The 21,273-nt window shown below is 50.5% G+C and overlaps 1 protein-coding gene across 1 annotated transcript in view; it reads right to left on the bottom strand.

Moving 5' to 3' along the window:
- Window positions 1-21,273, bottom strand: part of LAMA5 (laminin subunit alpha 5) — an 87,362-nt gene that overhangs the window by 36,669 nt on the left and 29,420 nt on the right. The window contains exons 3-14 of the mRNA XM_058814954.1: window positions 14,840-14,957; window positions 11,365-11,483; window positions 10,481-10,651; window positions 9,972-10,069; window positions 5,087-5,202; window positions 3,727-3,845; window positions 2,871-2,961; window positions 2,626-2,760; window positions 2,204-2,266; window positions 951-1,091; window positions 466-603; window positions 104-238 (exon numbers count right to left, since the gene is read on the bottom strand). Of these exons, the coding sequence (XP_058670937.1) occupies window positions 104-238; window positions 466-603; window positions 951-1,091; window positions 2,204-2,266; window positions 2,626-2,760; window positions 2,871-2,961; window positions 3,727-3,845; window positions 5,087-5,202; window positions 9,972-10,069; window positions 10,481-10,651; window positions 11,365-11,483; window positions 14,840-14,957 (1,444 nt within the window). The remainder of the gene's footprint in view (window positions 1-103; window positions 239-465; window positions 604-950; window positions 1,092-2,203; window positions 2,267-2,625; window positions 2,761-2,870; window positions 2,962-3,726; window positions 3,846-5,086; window positions 5,203-9,971; window positions 10,070-10,480; window positions 10,652-11,364; window positions 11,484-14,839; window positions 14,958-21,273) is intronic.

Here is a 21,273-nt window from a genome sequence, read left to right as displayed (position 1 = left end):
TTCACAGTGCAAACCACATGGATTTGATACCGAGAAACACCAAAGTCTTGCAAGAACAGCTATGTTCTTTAGAGCAGCAGGAGCTGAAGGTGCAGGTGCTTACCATAGCAGTGGGGGTAGGAGTGGTAGCCAGGGCTGCACTGCTCACAGCGTGGCCCTGCAAACTCAGCTCTGCAGAAACAATTCCCAGCAGAGTCACAGCCTCCTGGCAGCGTCCCCACAGCACTGCAGCCACACACTGCAACACACAGAACACCCCCTGAGCTGGGAGCACGGGGCAGAGCTCATGGCAAAATGCCTTTTTCCTGGGGTTCTCAGGCAGGCATCAGGTGCTGCTCTAAGCGTTCACACCATCAGTCTCTGCCCATGGCACATAATTTCCAAAACCACTTTCCAGCCCTTCAGTCCCCTGCCAGAGGATTCTGGCTGTGTCCCCACCCAGGCCCATGAGGGACAGGTACTCACACTGGCACAGAGGATAGTTGAAGTAGCCTGGAGCACACTGGTCACACGAGTGCCCTTCAAAGCCCGTCCGGCACAGACACTGCCCCGTGTCACTGTCACAGGTGCCATCGTACTGACCAGGGCCAGAGCACTGGCAGGCTGCAAAGCAACAAGGCCATCAGTAATTCAGCAGGTTTTTTTGTCTTTAGCCTTCCCAGGAAAGGAGCCAGAGCATCTGGGGTAGAGGAGCAGTGGCTGGAGAAAGCATGGGGAACAGAGCTGATAGTGAGCATGCCTGGCCCATAGTGAATTCCTCCAGAGTCCCCCACAGCTTGGGAGGATGCTGGAGGGTCAGGGCTGGGTGGAAAACAACAGCAGAAGTGCAGAAGTCATGGGAATTTATCACTTGGAAGCAGAGCTGTGGAATTCCTCCTCCCCAGCGCGGGTGGAGAACAAGGAGAAGGCCAGCAGGGCCAGCCTGGGGACACTGCCCGCTGGGTACTCACGCTGGCAGCTGGGCCCGTAGTGGCCTGGGGCACACTGGTCACAGTGTGTGCCCTGGAAGTTGGGTTTGCACACACACATCCCCACCCGGGGGTCCTTGCGACAGGCGTTGCCCTCTGTCCCTCCCGCGTAGCAGTCACAGTCTGCAAGGGGACAACAACACACACTACACAGGGATGTCAGTCCAACTCTGTCAGCCCAGCCCTGAGGTCCCACAAGGACACAGAGGCAGCTCAAATGCTCAGGCATTTGTTTCCATACCCTTCCTATCAGATAAGAATGCTTTAACCACCCACGCCTGGCTGGGAGGGCTCAGCACCATGATGCTGTGAAGGTGCAGGGTGGGCAGCAGGGCAGCACACAGGGCAGGCAAATGCTGCTTCCACAAGCCCAGGCAGAGCTGAGTCAGGGTTGTGTGGGAATAAGCACAGCCTTGGGCTAATCAGGCAGCTTCTCTCTGGTCACTCCATGCTCAGCTGCACCCCAGACCTTCCCACTTCCAGGGCAGGGTGTGCCAGGCAGGCAGTGCCAAGGCTCTGAGCCAGCCCTGCTGTCACCAACAGCAGTGGTGTGGGGTGCTGGGCTGGGCGAGGCAAGGACAAACATCATCCAAAAAGCAGAGGGAGGGGGAGGTGAGGAAATGAGAAGGGAAGTGAGAAATTCCAGCTCAGGAAAGAAAAAACCTGTCTGGAAGATACAGACTTCAAAATATCAGAAGGAAGGAAAAGGTTATCTGGAGTGTGCTGAGGAGCATGAGACAGGGGAGGATTCGGTGGGAAAAGAGACTGAAAAAAGCACAAGGGAGTAGTTGAACTGAGAGGAGTGAGCATGAGAGAGCAGGGAGGTGTGGGAAGCAGGGATGAGAGCATGGATGAGCTCTCTAAACAACAGAGGGAGCGACACAGAGTGATTGGCTGCCTGTGCACGACCCTTCAGAGGTTCCCACAGCTCAGCCACAGCCCCTCTGTGACTTTTGGGGGAGGTTCCTCACAGGGAGGGCAGAAGGGACATCCCCACATGGCCTGGACCCCAGGAAAAAAATCACACTCACTCTAGCCTAGAGCTTCCACATCTGTAAAAAGGGGATCATGAAACTTCCTTTCCCCCAACTCAGCTGATGGTTGTACTGTCCTAAAACCACTCAGGGCTGTCCCATACAACGTATGTGCCCAGTAAGATCTAATCTTGCATTGGATGGGAGGCATAACAGAAATGACAGCATTGCCCAAGCATCAAGGAAAACTGCACTGCTTACTTATTATCTGTCCTGCAGGAAGCACTTGTTCTCCAGTACTGTTGTGAGAGAAAGCTGGAATGGCTGCGCAGAGAAAAGACACATTGGACATGTCAGCACACACACTCAGAGAAATCCTGATGGAGTATCAGAGACTTGACAGTCCCAAAGCTGAACAGGCTGAATAGAAATGTTGAACATGGAACAAAGCACAGATAACCATTACAGCCCTTTTTAGCCTATCTTTCCTAAGAAAGTGGGAGAAGAAACTCCAGCCAAATGGGAAGCTCCTGTTGACTCTGTGTTCAGAGCAGCTCAGCTCTGCTGCAGCTCCCACCCAAACCAAACGTGAAAGAAGTCCCGGTGGGACAGGAAAGCACATCCCAAGAGCCAGAACTGGAGCTGCTGGGTGTGTGTGCTGCCAGCTGTGCCCCTGCACTCACGGTAGCAGTGGGGGAAGTTGAGGTAGCCCTCGGCACAGGCGTGGCAGTGCTCCCCGGTGTAGTTGGGTTTGCAGTAGCAGCGCCCGGTCAGGTCCTCGCAGGTGCCATCGGTGAAGTCAGACTCACAGTTACAGCCTGCAGAGAGGGACAAATGGCACTGAGCGAGCCTCACACTGCCTGCAGCAGGAAACCTCCCAGCCCAGCCCTGCCCAGTGTCACCCAGGCCAGCAGGATGTCACACTCACGGTAGCAAACGTAAGGAGAATCGATGGGATGGTCGGGGGAGCGATAATAGCCAGGGATGCACCTCTCACAGTTAATGCCGGTGGTGTGGTGCTGAAAGACAGTGGGTTGGAGAGGCATCAGTTCCTCTGCCTGCAGGATTCACATTCATCTGCTAGATTTACTAACAGCTCCAGGTTACAGAGGAAGCAGCACACCAAATACCCAAATCTGCTCAAAATTCCACATACACTGACTTGGGAACAAAGCGTTTCCTGCCAACTGCATCCTCCCATAAACACAGAGTGAGTTTTAGGTTCATACCTGACCTTGAGCCCATTTCACTTCTTTCAGATGGTAAAATGTCCTGACCACTTTGTGCTCCAAGGATGGGAGCAACCTGTTTCCTTCCAGCAAGGAAGCACAGCCAGAAGTTTCATGCCAGTGCATGAATTAATCATGTCACCGTCACCTTGGGAAGAGCTATGTTCCCACTTTCACAGAGACTGAAGACTGGCATTTTGGTGGGCAGAGAGACATCCAGGGAGATGCCAGAGCACTGTGAACCAGGCAGGGATTACACAATGTGCTGGGCAGCAACCTGTGCCTCCCAATTCTGGTGTCTCAGCAAACTAAAGCTTTAGGAAGTAGTGGTACTACAAGGGTACTAACAGCGAGAAACCCAAGTGATGTTCTCATTACTGGTGCACACTCCTTTAATCCACGGCAAAGAGACTAAATTTCCAGGCAGAGACCTAATTTAGATAACAGAGGGGCTTGGTGGAGAGGTCCAGGAGGCTGAACTCCAGGCTGACAGCAGAAACAAACACAAACATTTGCAAAAGCCTTTTCCAGAGAAGGAAAGCTCTTCAGGCCTACCTGGCAGTCAATACAAACACCTCCTCCTTCAAACTTGTCCTCACGGCTCCTGCTGGCTTTGTGTCGATCCACCTCCGGGTCGTAGTAGCAGTCGTAGGCATGGCCATTGCAATTGCAGGCTGGAACACAGAGAGAAAGGAGCTAAACCACCTCAGAGGTCCTTCAGTCAGCAGCTGCATCTCCAGGTGTCAGCTCTCCCTCCTGGGTTTGATGGGCTGGTTTTCCGTGAGGAAAGATGCCTGAATGCATCTGGGGGATTACAGGATCTCCCAAGCTCTCTCAACTCTTTCAGTTCAAAAGCACAGAAGCAGCAACTCCTTCACAAAGTCTGGTCTGCAACCAGGAGAGTGCAGTGGGCACAAAACCACAAGTAAAATATGTGCAGGCGTGTATGGACGAGAAATAAAAATCACCACACTGTGGGGCGTCGACTAGCCTGGTTTGGAGAGCAACATTCTTGCCTCTTTTATCCCACCCTGGATAGAGGTGAGCTGTAAAACCCAGCACCAGGTGAGGGGGCTTTAGAAACTCCCAGGATTTAAGATCCTTTGCCACCCTGTGTTTCTAAGACACTGTGTGGAGCAGCTCTGTGCCCCCAGCGCAGCAGAAATTCTGCTGTTGGCACTGACCAAAGGTTCCTCTGGACTAATAAAGATGTCCTGTATGTAAACACACCCAAACCTAATTCATCTTGCAGACAGAATTGAGCAATGAGACTCACCTGCACGAACCCTTGGACATACTAGAGGAACTGGAAGGCAAGCAGACCCAAATTCCCACAGGGACCTCAGAGACCTCCCTGTGTGAGCCTCACCTGAGCACCAACACCTGCTGTGCAGGGTCCTCCCTGCTGTGTCACTGCCCCCAGCTCACCCAGTCCTACTCAGCATCACCCCAGCAGTGCAGAGAGCAGCTGCTCTGCAGCAGGGCATGGGGCTGTGCCTGGCAGGAAGGGAGAGCCCAGCCCTGTCACCATCATATGTTCTGAAAAATCCCTTTGCCTGGATTTTTTCTCCTGAGAAGCCTCAGAGAAAAATGAAAACAATAATTATCTGATTGCTTCTGTGTTTTGCTGCTTTGGAATGTGATCTGGAGACTGCTTATCCAACAGGTGGTTGTTTGATTGGTTTAATGTGAATTGTTTTTATTTAATGACCAATCACAGCCAGCTGTTTCAGGACTCTGGAAGAGAGAGCCACGAGTTTTCATTACCATTCTTGTTAACTTTCTGTCTGCACCCTTTCTGTATTCTTTACTATAATTTAATAAAATAATAAATTAGCCTTCTAAGAGCATGGGGCCAGATCCCCTCGTCTCTCCCCTCATCAGGGCTGTCTCAGGCTGACCCAGCCCCACTCACGCTGGCACTCGTTGGCGCTGTCGGCGGTGGCAGGCTTCCAGGGGAACTGGTTGTAGCCAGGGCAGCAGCGGTCACAGGAGCCACCACAGGTGTTGTGCTGGCAGTCACACTGCAGCCTGTGGGGACAGGAAAGGGCACAGACAAGGTTGAGGTGATGACAGGGATGTGGAGCTGCTGTGTGACCCTGCTGTGTGACCGTGTTGTGCATCGCTGTTGCTGATCTGGTCCGCGAACAAGTGGTATCCCAATATATATTCTAATCCCAATATTCTGGAAAAGAGGCTTCTAAGGCTTTTTTTCCCCAACTTTTTAATTTATTTGTTTTTTCTGAGCCAAACTTTGCTATTCCAGCTGCATTCTCTCCCTTTCTTCTCCTCCACCATCATTCTTTTACTTCACAGGGAGACAAGGATAAGAGAAAAATCTGCTGCTGCCTAGCCAGCTCTGCAGAGAGTAAAATGTGAAATGGTTGGAGGTGGCAGTGGTAGAAACTGAGCTGAAGCTGATTATTTGAGAGAGTGCAGCGTGGTGCAGGGACACAAAGATGTGTCCCCAGCATTGTGCAGGGGCAGCATGAAAAGGAAAAAAATGATAGCCCAGAGCTTGGAGAGGGATGGGGATATACAGGGGCTGTCTGCTCCTCCAGGCACACCTGTGCTGCAGGGAGGAGGGCATGAAATTTGAATTAAAAATTTCAGTAGGTGCTGGCCCCATACTCCCCGTGCACTGCATTCCTGCTTTCCAGGCAGGGCTGTGCTGGGTAAAGGAATCTCGACAGGCACCCGATGGATCTCGTCCCTGCCCCACCACCGGGGTGATTCATTAACGTCAGTGACATCAGCCCCAAAGCCTCCACTTAGCACAGGGCCATTCCCATCCAACACAAACGCTTTCTGTTGTGTTAGACTTATGGCTAATACAGCATGTTCCAGCTTTTATCTGTGCAATTACTCATTTCCCCTCAGGGCCAGTCTGCCACTCCCATCTCTCCCTCCCTCCAATGCTTTTCCATTCAAAAGCAGTGTGTTTAAAAATAAATGTAATTCTTTTAAAACGTTAGAAACAAAAGGAGCAGTCATTCAGGGTGAAGTGTAGGAGTGCAGACACTCTGCAGCGAGCTGAGTGCCACAGCTTCCACCTACATGTAATTTTAAGACGTGAGACCTGAAAGTCTACGTATAGTGAATTGTCAGACAGAGGCAGCAGCACAAGTGACCTCATTTTAATGAAAATAATGGGATGATCTGAAAGTTTGGGTGAAAGCAAGCAGGATCCACACTCAGCATGTTTGCTTCAGGCAGAGGGGTTCCCAGCCCTTCCCTTGCAGATGCCATGGGACACGTGGCTGCCATCAGTTCTCCAGCACTTGTCATGCCCCATCCCTGCCCACATTCACAGGCTGGGCTGTAGCTGGCAGAGTCCAGGCATGAAACTGAACCCCTGGCTGGAGCTTAAGTGGCAGAAAACAGCCCTGAAACAACCATTAGAAAATTTGTTTTTTAAGTGTTTTGCAGACCCAAGGGGGAGTCTCAATGAGAGGCAAACCTTGGCCGTGTCGCCAGAATGCAACCACCCACAGACCTCTCACCTGGCTGACCAGCACTCAGCACTCCCAAGGAAACAAAATTTTATTGTTTTTTCCACAGCAGCAGCTGGAGAGCAAGATTAAGATCCATACACATGCGTGTGGAGAAAGATGGTCACTGAGTCAGGGAACTTATAAACCTGCAGAGCAGTGTTAATCTCCCTGACTGGAGGACGTGGCTCTAGCCACACACCCCAGGCTCCTTAAGGCTCAAGATGTTTGAAAAGAACTGGTTCAGTTCCCAGAATGCAAGAAGATGGCACTGCATGAGTAAAGTTGCTCATTTCAGAGGAGAAGGAGGTATTTATTTAGTCTCTGCTGTCCAGAGTTAGCAATGACCTCTCCGAGAGCTCAGCTATTGCAGCTTCACTGCACCTTGTGCCGAGTCTGTGCTGCTAATGAATTACAGGCCAATGTGCATAAACCACAATATTTACATGTTTCATTGACTGAGTATATACAAGGGAGAAGAGGGAGCGGCTGTGTGCACACAGCACATATTTCCTGGTCATCCTCTGTAAGAAATGAAACCGCAGTCCTCCCGCTGGAATTGATGCTCAACAGCGGAGACTAAACAGTTTCCAGTGAGCAGCTGTGGCAGAACTGAGAGCAGCACAAACACCACATCATCAGGATTTGGCTGGAACATCTGAGAACAATCAAGGAAAAAAAAGCCCCTTCCTCTGTTTCTGACTGTACTGAGAAAAAACCACCTGCAAAAAGAGACTGATGGATGGCACAAACCTGGCACACATGGTGCTTTGCCTTCCAAATGGGAAAGGGGAAGCTGGAGTTCAGGGTGCAGCAGTGGGAAAGCATCTTTCATCTGTGGATGTGCTTCTCACCAGCAGCTGCTGCTGCCTTGGTGGTTACCTTCAGCATCAGGCACAGAAGGAGCAGCTGGACTCTGTGCGTGTCTCCTCTCCTGCTTGTGGCATCTGTGACAGGGCAGTGAAGCCACAGGAACAGCTGCTCTTATCAGGCAGATGCAGAACCCTTGTAGGGCTCTCCTGAGCTCACTCAGTCTGTCAGCACACAAGTCCGGTCTGGGCTCTCCAAGGCAGGTCCCTGATGATTCTGATCTCACTGCTCCAAGGGTTTGCCAGGAGAAAGAGTTGTGCCTCATCCTGCTGGTGTTCACCTTTAAGCAGGAAAACATTCCTGCTCTCTGTTTCACTCAGCCCATTCCAACACAGGGCAAAGACAGAAAGCTCTGAGAAGTGCAGGGAGCCTTGAGGAGGCTGTACCTGCCCACAGGTCCCTGCAAACAGGGCTCACATGTGCTGCCAGCCCAACAGCTGCACGTGCAGCCTCTGTAGCCTGACACTTCACACAAACTCTCCAAAGTTGCACGAATGCTATCACTGACGGCCAGAAGTCAGCTCATGGACATGCTTCATCATGTCCTGAGCCTTTGCCAAGATTTCTAGCTCACCTCACCTATCAAAGTGCTCATCCTGCCTTTCTGGGCAACAGGCACAAGAAACATGGGGATGTGCAGAAGAGGGAAGCTAAAATGAACAGCAGAGACCTTCCCCCAGGCTGAGATTGTTGGGTTTTTAACAGGACCAGGCCAATCCACATCCCTTTATCTGCATTTCGTTGCCCAGCTGCTGTCAGACTCTGAAGAGGCAGGACATGTGCAGGGGCACACCACACAGACTGCTGAAGACAGGATGAGTTCCTGGTAGCTGGGCCTGTGTCTCAAGGGGGTCAGTGTGTCTGAGCCCCAGCTGATGTGGCACTACAGACATCCCCAGGCTGGCTCTGTGCTGTGCCAGGGCAGGAGGGCTGGGATCCCAACCAGCAGTGCCCACTCCAACGGAGGGCTGGACACAGCTGCTCCCACAGCCTGGAAATGGCAGCATTTCATCAATTACTCATTTTCTCAACTGAAAGGATCAGATTTCTGCTGACTTGCCCGTGCTCCTGGGCTTGCTAAAGGGTACAGCAGTGCCATGAGAAGATCCATTTATCCAGCACTTTTCCCTGCTGTATCCCAAAGGACTTACAGCTGTTGTGCTCTGACTGTAGAAAGCACACAAGTAGGAAATGTTTCCTCCCTCAGGCCAGCATGATCTGCTCTGGGTGAAATGCAACAGCTGCTTACCAACATGTGCTGCAACATCAGACAACAGCCTGGGGCCAAGAGTGAAGATGCCAAATGCATCCAAATGAGAGTGGAGGAGAGGAATTTCGGGAGACAGAGATGGTTGCAAGCAGAAGTGGCACTCAACAAGGATATCCAACATATCTCTCCGTGTTCAACCTTCCCTCCCATCCTGGAGAGCCCCAAGCCACTGATACACCCAAGAAAGGTCCTGGCATTTCCATGTTAAAGAATCCCTTGTCCCCATGAAGCCTTTTGTCCCAGCACACAGGTGCACTTTGCATCCAGCAGCACCAATGTTTAAAAAACAAGAACTGTACATTCAAATATTTATGGACTTCCTTTTGTCAGAGAGTTTGGCAGACTCGGGCAGGCTTGCTTACCAATACATCTTTGTTTTAATACTTAAGAGCTTTAACCTTGGCTGGGACCCACTGGAATTTTATTTTAGATGATCCAAAAGTTCTACATGATCCTGATGAGAAAGAAATACAAGCTCCCCTCATCCAGCTGAATCTACCCAGCCCTTTCATGAAGGCAACATTCAAGCTGCAAACAGATGGCTAAAAGCAACACTTCCATGGTCTGAAGCAGCTCTTTGGCATTCCAAGTTGCCAAGGCAGATGGGAAGTTCCATTAGCCAACATGTAACTTCTTTACACACTCTTGTTCTTTTGCAAAGAGTTGTTCAGATATGTACACAACCAATCTACGGTTCTTATGAGCAGAAATGGGAAGCAGTCTCTGGTTTCATGGGAGACCATCTATTTATGAGAGCATTGCCCCAGTGCCTAAGAAGCCACATGGGAAGCAGGAGACTCCTCGGCTCAAGTTCAGAAATGGAACTTTCTGAATTCCTGAATGGAATTCAGGACTTTGATGGAAAATCTCCCAGTTCTACATCAGTATCCCTCCATCAGTATCCTCACACTCTGCTCCAGTGGGATGGCAAAGCCGTGGGCAGGGAAACTCAACCAGAGAGCTGATCTGGCTGAAAAACAGTCTGACAAAAAGTGTGATTTTTGCTACTTCGTCTGGAGCAGTTTCTGCTGCTTTCTCAAGGCAGAGCCACGAGCAGCAGTTATGGCACCATCACAAGCTCAGAACAGGACACAACTAACTCTGTTATCTTTCATTCTTAGAACAGCAGTTCAAATGCTTTCTTTTTCAAAGGCTTCTGGGATTTGTACCTGTAAGGGTCGTTGGGGTCTTTGGCATCGCAGACGTCGGCGTGGCCGTGGCACACGCAGCGCCCTCCAATGCTGATATCCTTGATGCTGTAGTAGTACTGCAAAGCACAGGAAAAGATGGCCATTACTATTTTTACAAACCAGATTCATAATCATTCTACTCAAGATTCAGCAGAACTTTGCCGAGTAAAACGATGTGCAGGGATATTTCCCTTTCAGTGACATTGCAGGCTGTGGTTAAGATCCACCACCTCCAACAGAGCCCATCAGCTGTGCGTGGGGGCTGCCAGCACAGCCAGAAAGCCACATGTGACACCAAGAGGTGTTTCCCAGCTCCACACTGTTGGTGTCTTCTCCATCTCCAGCCACAGCAGCACCTGCTGCAGATGCCTTCAGCTTTAGGGGATGCAAGACAGAAATTCCCCACAGGGCATCCCCTCCCAGAGGTGGCTTGCACAGCCCTCCAACAGCTCCACCTCAGCAGCACGAGGTGCCAAGGCCTGCCTTACCCTCCTGGTGACCGTGGGGTCCCTCAGAGCCTTGCCCATCAGGTGGCCCAGCAGAGTGTTGGTCTGCAGGAAGCGCAGGCGGATGTTGGTGGCCTTGGTGAAGTTCCGCAGCAGAGGGGAGTAGGAGAAGTTCATGGCTCCTGGGCGCCCGTTCACCAGGGAGACAACAATCTGTGCATGGAGGAGGGAAAACAGCAGGTTGGACTCCCACTGCTCTAGGGGAAGCTAGAGCACTATTGTGTGAATGTGTGAGAACAAATCTGTACAACCCTGTGGGGTGGGAGGAGATCAATTGAAACAGGGTCTCCTTCAGTCAGGTCTCTTGGAGATCTGGAGATCCTCAAGATCTTGGAGATCTATTTCACACCCAAGATAGCTCAGCTACCTTAGGTATAAAATCAGCAGGATGGCTTTTGTGGTAGTGTTGGAAACAAAAAGGTCTTAATAAAAGGCAAAATAACAAAACTCTTTACAGAGAAAAACTGAACCAGATGCAAGAGTTTCTTGCTCCTAGTAAAACACCTCACAAATTCCATTAGTTTCTTTGTTCTCTTCTTTTTCTAGTAAATTGCTCAGGTGAGAGTTTCTGGCCTCTGTCCAATCAGCTACCCTTAAGTTTGAGAAGTCGTCCCCCAAGTCCTACAAGGTGTCTTTTTTGCTAATTGAGGAAAGAAACTTCTGGCCTTAGATAGTTCTGTCACAAGATAGTTTTGTCACTGTATCAACAAGGAGCACATCCCTACAACCAAGCTCTCCATCAATCCCATCTGGTCGAACTGAACACTTAAAAGTGGTATCCACAAATGGAGTTAACAGGAGTACCAACAGCCCCTGAATGACCCTGCACACTCCAGGGATGGAAACAGGCACATTTCCAGGCTTACCTCCCCATTCTCCAAAGGCACAATCCTGGAGTACTCCGTGGTGCAGATGGCGTGGTCATCCCTGGTGATACGGTCCACGGTGTGCTGGCCAAACTTCTCAATGCAATCCCTCTTGGAAGCTGTTCACCAACCAGAGGTGAGAGCAGTAAGAGAAAAGGAACAATTCCCAGCCCTCTCTGGATTTTCCCACGCTGAGCACAGGAGAGATGGGTGTACAATCTCTGTTAAGCATTTACCACACAGAGATTGCTTTGTGGCATTAACTCTGTCACGGCTCCATGTCCTCCACTAAGGGAGGGTGTCACTCTGACAGTAACAGGCAGGAAACTCCCCAAATCACCTCCCTGCAGTAAATGAGAAAGGTCAGAACAGCCACTGCACCTACTGCCACCACCTGCAGAGAAAGCCACCCCTCAATTTTGGCATTAAGCTCACAGTTTAACCAGCCTGAGGTCTCGCTCTGGTCTCAATCTGCTGCCGTGCTGGCAGTGGATTTGCTACACTGCTTCCACTTTGCTGCCAGGGTGTGGGAGCTGCGCCATCATTTCACATGGATCCTAAACCTCCTGGGTCAGTCCTGAAGGCAGCACAGAACTCACGACAGGAGCAGCCACAGCCACTGCTGGGACATCTCTCCCCAGGCAGGGTGGACAAGCAGACATCCTGCAAGCCATTGCTTTGCCTCTCCCAAATGCTGCAGGTCCTCCTCACACCTCACTCTGAGCTCTGCTCTTAAACCACTGCCACAAAGCAGAAATGCCAAGGCCACCCAGAAACACTCCTTGGGGACAGCAAACCAGGGCTGCTGCCACTGAGTGGCAATGCAAGGCTGGAGAAAGCCAGAGAGCTGGCATCACCAGGCAGCCGCTCTGGGGGCTTGGTGACCTGCTCTGGGGACACACACTGAATGCCAAGGCTCTCCTTGCAGCTACAGGAACGGCCTGGCTTCCCAGCATGACTGCTCCTGCAAGTCCAGCACCCCTGTCCCCAGATGTGAGACATCCCTGTGCTGGCAGAGCCAACCAAACCTCTGCTGGGGCAGCTCATGTGCAGGGTGGTGAGCACCTGCATCTACCCATCCAAAAACAGTGCCACTCTCAGGGACTGTTCCCTCAGGAAGAGCCAGGACAGAGGCTGCTGCTCCTTCCCACTCCCTTTTCACCTGTGCCAGGAACTCACAGCAGAGCCTGCTGAAGTGACTGTCACTGCAGCGCTCCTGAGGGTGCCTTCCATGGGGAGAAAAAGGAAGAAAAGGCAGCCAACACAATCTCCTGCTCCTGCCAGAGCTGCTCAGCTTACACAGGAAACTGAAGGGGAAATGTTAACACAATCCATGGGAATAAGCCTCCAAAATCATAGGAATAATTCATGGAAATAATCCCCCAATCCATGGGAATAATCCCCCAAAATCATGGGAATAATCCCCCAAAATCTGTCTCAGTGTGCCTCCAGAAGGCAGGTCCCCCACTCCATGTGCTGCATGGGTAGGCTGAGCCAGGCAGAAGGGACAGCAGAGGTGGAGCAGGGGATTTCTGCCTCCCTGCCTTCACCTCTGGCTTGCACCCATCCACACCTTGTCTCCAGAAAGTGGCCTTGCTCTGGGAAACACTCTTTTGGCAACAGCAAGAGCTCAGTTGCATCCACAGGAAGATGTGGAAATATTTAACATCAGGTCTCTGGACGAGGTTTGCTTCACCAGGTGCTTTTGTAAAGGCAATTTATTTTTAAAGCCCCAGGCAAGGAACCTGTCACCACTGGCTCCAGATGATTGATTTCCAGAACACTGCCACGACTGCATGCAGACAGGATGCTCAGCCCAGGGAGCTACTCAGGAAAACCAAAGAACTCCTCCAGTTATTGCAAAATCTGCACAACCACATGAGCCAGAATCTGGGCATTGTGAGCTAAAACAGAGCAACCCAATGGCCTCAAACTCTAGCAGTGCTTTAAGGAAACAGACAAGGACAGAACCTCACCAAGCAGTCATTTCTCTCTCCTCTCAGAGAACTAAGCCCAAAAGCAGCCTGGCACCTCCTGTGATGGGCAGTGGGTGGGCAGTGCCAGTGCCACCCCTGGCAATGCTCACTGCCTGCTCTGAAGAAACCCTGCATTTCTGCCAGCTGCTTTTAACCCTGGTACTGACCTGGGCAGTGCTTTCATTAGACCACCTACAGAACTCCCCATGATAAAAATAAACCTCTGCAGAGGACTTCTTGTGCTTGCAAATCTGGCAGGTTTTGGAGCAGCCACCTCTTTATTTCCATGGGAAATTTCCACTGGGCTGTGTCACTGCATCTCCCTTCTCCAGGGGAGGGGTGACAGGGAGGGAAGGGGACTCCAGATGTTTCAGCACTGCCACTACACACAGGAACACACAAGTGCAGCTCCAGACCATGCAGGAACACGACTGTAATGGGCCCCAAGAGAAGCTTCAGAGCTGGCAGGGAAATTCTCAGAGATGACAGAAAAAAAGCAAAGCAGGAATTTGACAGCAGTAATTCCCCACCAGCACACAGCAGACAGAAAAACATCCACTCCAGAGAGCAGCTACCACACTAAGGCAACACAGGGTAATACATCTGCAGGTCCTTCTTGCACAAGGAGAGGCCAGAAATCCAAAGCACAGCCTGACAGGTAAGCCAAAAATATGAGCCTTTAGGGACAGCCCAGGGCAAGGCCTCTGAGTGCTCCCAAGTTCTTTCTTGCCAGGTTTTAAGCTCTGGCTGTAGATCTTAACTCACATCTTCTCCCAATTACTGCTGCTGCTTCTGGGAGGAGCTGCTGGTTAACAAGTTCCTCGCATCCGGCTACCCCACAGACCCTCTGGGAGAAGAGTTTTGCAGAACCAGCTGTTTCTTAAGGTTTTAATCAGAGAATTGGGAAGCCAAATGCACAGGCTGGATCTCCCTTCCAGCCAGCTGTCTCTGATCCCACCTTGCACAGCAGCAGGACAGCAGTTCCTGCCCTGCACAGGCTGGATCCAATCTCCGGTACTGATAAGCACAGGGGAATGTTTGCTGCATCCAGGCTTTTCTGTGACAGCAGCCACTTGGAAGTGAGCTGCTGCTTGGCTTCTGGAGGAGATGAAACACAGCCTGGGATGGTAGAGGGAAGAGACTGAAAGAGGAGGGCAGGGAGGAGATGATAAGAAATCTCACCGTCAGACCTAGAGCAACAACACCCAACTGCAGACACCGGTGCCAACTTTGGGACTCCCCATATGTCATGACAGTATTTTTAAAAATACATTTACTTTTAAATGCATTTATTAAAATTACCAGAGAGTAAAACAGCTCTCTTTTCCTGAGGAGCATTCAATCTTCAACTCTTGCAGCCTTACTGAGCAGATGAAACAGAAGACATGCACTGCATCACAGCAATGACACAGCTCCAAACCCACCCCTGTATTTGCACAGAGTTATCTTCAGTATAGCCCCACTCCCTGGCACTGAGCTGCAGCCCCTATCATACTCACAGGCAAAATACTGCCAGGGCTCATAGGTGAGGCCAAAATCAGTCGATCTCTCCAGCACCCAGAGGTCAGGACGAGGGGAGTTGGCAAACTTGATCAGGACATATGCTACGTGGAAGAGCTGAAAGAAAGAACACAGGGTTAGCTGGCTGCTTGAGGCATCCTGAAAAGCAGAGAGAACTCCTTGGGATCCAAGTGGAATAAATGAGCTGGCACTTTGCAGCTCCTGCTGCTCACAGGCAGCCTGTGGAGCGAAATCCTCCGTATCTAAAGGGATGGTGATACAACACGGCTGCTGCAGAGCCAGATTAGGGAGCTCAGCTCCCCCTGAAAGCAAACACAGCTCAGACTTTGTGGCTACAGCCTGAGCTCAGGTTGTGCCTGAGCAGGCTGCACTACAAGCCAGCTACAATGCTGCCCTGAGGACTTGGATTTGGGATCTTTGTGGGGTAACAGGTGACACAATGCCCTGCCAGCCACGGAACACCCAAGCGTACCTTGCAGACAGCACCACAAAATCCTTCTTTTTGGTTTTTTAAAGCATTCCACGTACCACCCCTGCTTCACCAACACAACCTGTGTTTGGAAGCCTGTTCCAGAAAAAGCCCAGCACAGCTCCTCTCCCCCAGGTGCCACAGGGAGGGGAGAGCAGGAGACACACTTGGCTCCAGCACAGCTCCAACACGGGGCTGCTCCCATTTGTCTGGACACTGACATGTGCACACACACTCCTGCCAAGGATAAAACAAACCCAGTCTTTAAAGAGCTCCAATGTCAGTGCTAGAGAGAAACAAAAGCCCCAGCAGAATTTCCCTTCCCCGGCTGGCACGGGCTCGCTCCAAGAATCCCCACTCCATCATCCTGTCACAAAGCGATATTTAAAGGCAAATAAAGTTCTCTTATCAGAGGAAATTCCTAATGTCAAAAACAACCCAAAAGGGAGTTTAGTGCTTGAAAGGCAGAGATTTATAGCCCAGGAGTCCCTCCTCATGCAGAGCTGGGGCTGTATGAGCATACACCCCCCTGAAGAGTGACAAGCATCCAGAGGGACATTTCTGCAAGGGGAGGAGGAGGACGGCTCCGTGCCCATCTCAGCCATGCAGGAGCCAGAACAGCAGCCAGCACCCCAGCCCTGCCCTGGCCACACACATCACTGAGCCAGAGGACACTCATTAATAATAACATGCCTCCAAAACGGCCCTGACAATCCACAGATTGGGCAAGAACTGAAGAAACAAGAAAGAGGTATTTAAATTTACCAAGCCATCTATAAAGCACAGATCTTGCTGGGGTCAGTCAGACAAGGGGTCTGCTGGTGTACAGATATGGAGCAAGGGGATGTGGGCAGCCCTGAGGACTGGCACCAGCTCAGTCCCCCCTCAGCAGGACATTCAGGCAAAAACCTCCTCAGGAAACTCCCAAATGCTCCTCAGGCTCTGGGGCAGCCTCTCCCCCACTCACCAGGAGGATTGGGGTGGTTCCCACTGCAGGCTGGTGACACCTGGGAACACACCTGGGTGCAGGCTAAGGGGGCTTGGGGGGGATGCTCAGGGAGGAGTGAGCCACATCCAGCTGGGAAATCCACATGAGGATAAAGCACAAGGAGTCAGAGGCTGCTCTACAGCTGGGAATAGGCAGGAGGGTGGGATTGTCACCACTCTCAGGGTTTGCACTGCTAAGGACTGGTGCCATCCAGAATAAAGAAACCAAAGCAGTCACCCAACTCAGTTCTCTGCTGCCAAAAGACTTTCAAGCCCAGCCAAGAGGGAAACAGGCATCCTTTTCAAAAAACTGAGAGGAAACAGACCTCAGTGCTGCCCCGGTTCCCCTCAGCCACATACGTGCTGTCAAGGCACACAAGACCAGGCTTTTTTTGAGGAGCAGCTTTTTCTGCCTGAGAGCTGGTATTTGATAGGGAAGCCCAAGAGGCTTCAGCCCAGGCAGCTGCTTTCTCTGCAGGACCAGTTCTCACAGCCCAACATCTGCCTCTTGGCATGGGAACAGGGCTGAACACCAACCAGCCTGTGAAGTGACACCTTCCCTCTGCTCTGAACCCCCCTCCAGCTTTATTCCACAGGGAATAAATGAATGCTCCTGCTGGAATCTAGCACTGCCTGTAGCTGCACAAAATTCCCTGTGGCTCAAAAATACCCGTGCATGTTCTGGCCTCAGGCACAGGGGGTTCTCTGCTCTGAATGAACAGCAGCCACAAACACAAATTCAGAAATGTGAGGTGCATCCCTCTCTTCTGCCTTTCTTTTTGCAAAGCAAATAATGAATTGACTGCCAGTAAATCCCAGGGAATTTCTAGGGGGTTCTCTTTGTTCTTCAATTTTAACTCCAGCACTGCTGTTACTGCTGCTGAATTTTATTCCAGTTGTGACCACAGTCTTGAGACACAAATAAACCAGCCAGCACTGTCCAACCACTCCCCTTTCAGCATGGAAGGGTCATTCCTAATGGAGCACAGAAAATATTCAGGAGTCTGTGACCACAGTGACCCCAGACCTGGAGCAAGACCCATGTCCTGGTATTCTGGGGGATTTTTGTCCAGTCTGGTGAGTTCCCTGCCCCTCTATCCAACTTCCTTATCTTGCAGATGATCACAGCCTGGCCAGAAAAAATTACAGCAAATTGCCTGTTTCCAGTGCATCTGCTGAGAAAACTCAGATGCAGAGATGGAGCAGTGGCTCTAAAAATAGAGCTGGCAGAAAAGCCAGACTTTTCATTCCATGTTTAGTTCCAGTACAGTTCTGCCCAACCAATATTGCAAGAGAAATGGTTGGGGTTTTTTTTTTTCCAAAGCCTTTATTTAGCTCCTATTATCAGTCAGATGAATAAAAACCTCTATGCTCTCAGCCACTTCAGACATTTTCTTCCCTTTTTCACAGAGAAAAGAGGTGAAACACCAGCCTTGATGCTCACACTTGTCTCCAGGCATGCAGATCCCTTACTTTCCCTGCCTCTGAAAACATGCCAGGTACAGCTCAACCTTTGACCAGCCTCTGGAATTCCATAAAACGACCTTCCAGCCAGGAAATTCTGACACTGCTTTAATTAGCAACCAGATTTCTTTGAAAATAGTAACATCTCCACATGGAGCTGATGTTGCTGTTTGTTACTAAGGAAACTTGCTTCAAAAACTATCTCTTGCAGCTGCCCCAGTGCCTGGAAGGATGGAGGTGGGGGCATTTCCTCTGTGTCCCACACTCCATCCATTTTTGCCTTTAGATGGTGGGCAGCTTTATCCAGCACCAAAATACCATTAAAATATAATAAATGCCATTAAAATATAATCCTGATTATTACCCAGTGTGACAGTGCAAGGACTTAATGAGTAAAAACAGATTCCAGAGAATCAGGAGAAACTCAGCTGCTTTTGGAGCAGCACCTTCTCTGCCCATTTGTTCATCCATTCTTCTGTGTAAGCAGCACATGATGGAAAACTCTCACATTTTTTTTCTCTATTCCTTCCCTCAAGACACTGACTTCACTTTTCCAGCTCTGGAAGGTCCATGTGGGAAGAAGAAAACTGGCTGGACCAGGTTTGTATCCTGTGTTGCTTTCATGAGGCAGTTCTAGGGAAATCCCATTGATATTCCAAGGCACCTCAAAGCCTTGGAAATATTCAATAACCAAAATAAATCTTCACATTGCTGTAACATTGATAACCACATTTCCACCAGCAGCAAGAGGGGCTGTTTTTGGTTGTGGGATGAGAAGGTCTGAGGCTGTGCTGGCTGGGAGGCAGACCCAGCTCTGCTCCCAGCCCCTGCACGAGGAGTTTACACAGCAAACCACTTGCTAATTTTCCACAGGACAGATTTATTACCTTTGGCATTGACTTATGAAAGCAGCACCACGTAAAAACAAAGCAGTTCATGTCTCCTGACCACTGCTCCAGCCCCCTGTGGGGGGTGTGTGTGTGCAGAGCATCACCAGCGCTGCTCATCCCTGCTGGGCATTTCCCTCCAGGGAAGGAAGGACCTGCTGAGCCATGCCAGGCTATGGGCAACAACAACTCCCACTGTTATGGGGCACATGCAAAACCTGCAAGCAGGGAAAGTAGAAAAGGAACTGCTATGGAAAGTGTGGGGAAGCGTTAATTTAATTTTGCCCTCTTTCAAAACTCAAACTATTTTACTCCCTCCCAAGCCCATGCATCCCCCCAGGCACTGCCTGGTCCATCCCTGCAGCCACAAGCCCACCTGGAAAACATGGAGATGTCAGAGCCTGGATGGGGTTATCAATCCACAGGAAAAGCAGCTCTCAGGGAGCATGGGTCACCTCTGCCCACAGCCATGGACCAGCCCTGGAAACGCTCAGCAGCGCTGGCACCACACCACTGGCAGCAGCTACAGCTCATAACGTGCCTTTCTGTGCACCTTTTATCCCCACAAACAAATATGCAGGAGGTGGAAAAGCCCTGGAAAGGCAGAGAGCTTCTATCTCACTTTGAATTTCTCTAGGTCAGTGACCTGCTCCCTTTTGCATCCTCCGCCTGTAATCATTTATTCTCATAGAAGCAGTGAATTTACTCATTAACAACTTGACTGTCCCCCTGCTGAGCCTCTGCAGTCCTACAGCAGATTTATTTCTCCCCAGCCCATCCATCAAAATCCTTTAATAAAATCTCTCACATTTAGTGTGTGCCTACTTTTTATTTTCAATCACACAAGAACTGCTTCAGCCCTCCCAGGCAGCAAACAAAGGTGCTTCCCCTCCAAGTGGGCACTGCTCTTTATCCAGTCATTTTTCTATAAAATACTCAAGTGCCTGAGTGCAAACAAACCCCACACATAAAAGCACAAAAGTCTGTGTTTGAAAGACGGGTGTGCACTGAAATATGCTTTGCCCCCATTTTGCTCTTTTCCTCACAGCAGCTCCTGGCTTGTTCTTGTATGTCTGTGTCTCAAATCCTCACTCCTAAAAATAATGTTTTTCCAAGTTTTTAATGGAGGATTACAAGGTTCTGAATGAGAAGGTTCCCTATGCTTGTATCTCAATATTTTAACAGCAAGGCTTTAAAAACAACTAGCCATCCCTTTCACCACAGGGGAAGGACAGAGGTGCAAAGTGGCAGCTATTAAACACCTCAGTAGGGCAGGGGAGAGAGGTGAGCACTGAGAATCCATTTTGCACCAAGCTTTTTTTAAGTTTTTCTCTCAAAACTCTGGGGTTTTATTGAGAGAGATCAAAGAAAACACTCTCCATGGAGCCACAAATTCAGAGCTACCAGCCAGCATGAAACCTGCTCCGTGCCACAACAAGCAGCAGCAGCAACCCAATACTTTATGCTGTTATTTTCTAAACAGTGCCTGTTCCCTTCCTAAGCAGCTTGGCTTAGATGAACAGCTGATGGAGCATTTTCCACAAAGGATTTTTTCTTTAAACACCACTTCTGAGAAGGATTTGGCGCGCCCACCCATTTCACACACAGCACTGCTTTATCTCCACAGCATCCTCCTGTGCAAGTTGTGCTTCCCCTGCCAGTGCCACACACACCTCCTGCCAAAGATCCCTGGGGCACTAAATCTGCAGCACTTGGCACATGGCAGGGCAGAGCAGTGCCATCCCTCGTGGCCTGCACAGTGCTCACAATCTGGACAGCCAAGTTTTAGAAGTGACCTCCAACAGGGCAGCAGCAAGAGCCCGACTGGCAGCAGGTTCAGCCAGCTGGCACTCAGGAGAGGCACGGAGGAGCATCCTGTTAAATCCCTGCCCAGCTGGAGCTGCAAGCAGCAAATGCCACACAGCCACAGGTGCAGCACCCAGGGATGCTGACACACCAACCTGGCCATGGTCAAACACAAGAGTAAAACCCCAGCAGGTGGGTCCATCAGCCCTTCGTGTGGGCCCAACAGCCCCCAAAGGTCACCCCAGTAACCAGAGGCATCAGAGGAGCAAAACTGGTCAGGCCAGAGGGGCATGGCTGGAATTCCTTGGGATGAGGCCTCAGTCACTCTCAGAGAAGGACTCTGCCCACAGCAGCTCTCACTGCCCAGTAGGAGATTCCTGCACTTGACTGGAACTTTGCAACTTTCTCGGTTGCTGGGCAAAGTGTTAAGTAACCCATTAAAGACAAGGCTTCAATATTTCTCTTTTAGCCCAAACCTGAGCTGCAACACCCTCAGGGAATGGCTACATGGACTCCCCTGTCCTTGGGCACCTTGTAAGGGATGCAAGCACTGCTCTGCAAGGCCAGCTCAGCCCAGGAGCTGACTGAGCCCAGAGAATGTGCAGAGGGACAGGTGCCTCCAACAGGACTCCCACCCTCTCCAGCTGCTTTAATCCTCCTGCAAACACCATCAGAAACCCAGCATGGGGTGGCTGTAAAGAGGCCCTTAAAACTTCCTGGTGCTGCAGAGATAAGACACTATAACTGCATTCAGGATTTCAGACTATTTACCTTGAGGTGTCAATTGTCCTTGATGCTT

Source organism: Ammospiza caudacuta, chromosome 15 (assembly GCF_027887145.1).
Source record: "Ammospiza caudacuta isolate bAmmCau1 chromosome 15, bAmmCau1.pri, whole genome shotgun sequence".
NCBI lineage: Eukaryota > Metazoa > Chordata > Aves > Passeriformes > Passerellidae > Ammospiza > Ammospiza caudacuta.
This window is presented reverse-complemented; position numbering and strand designations above follow the sequence as displayed.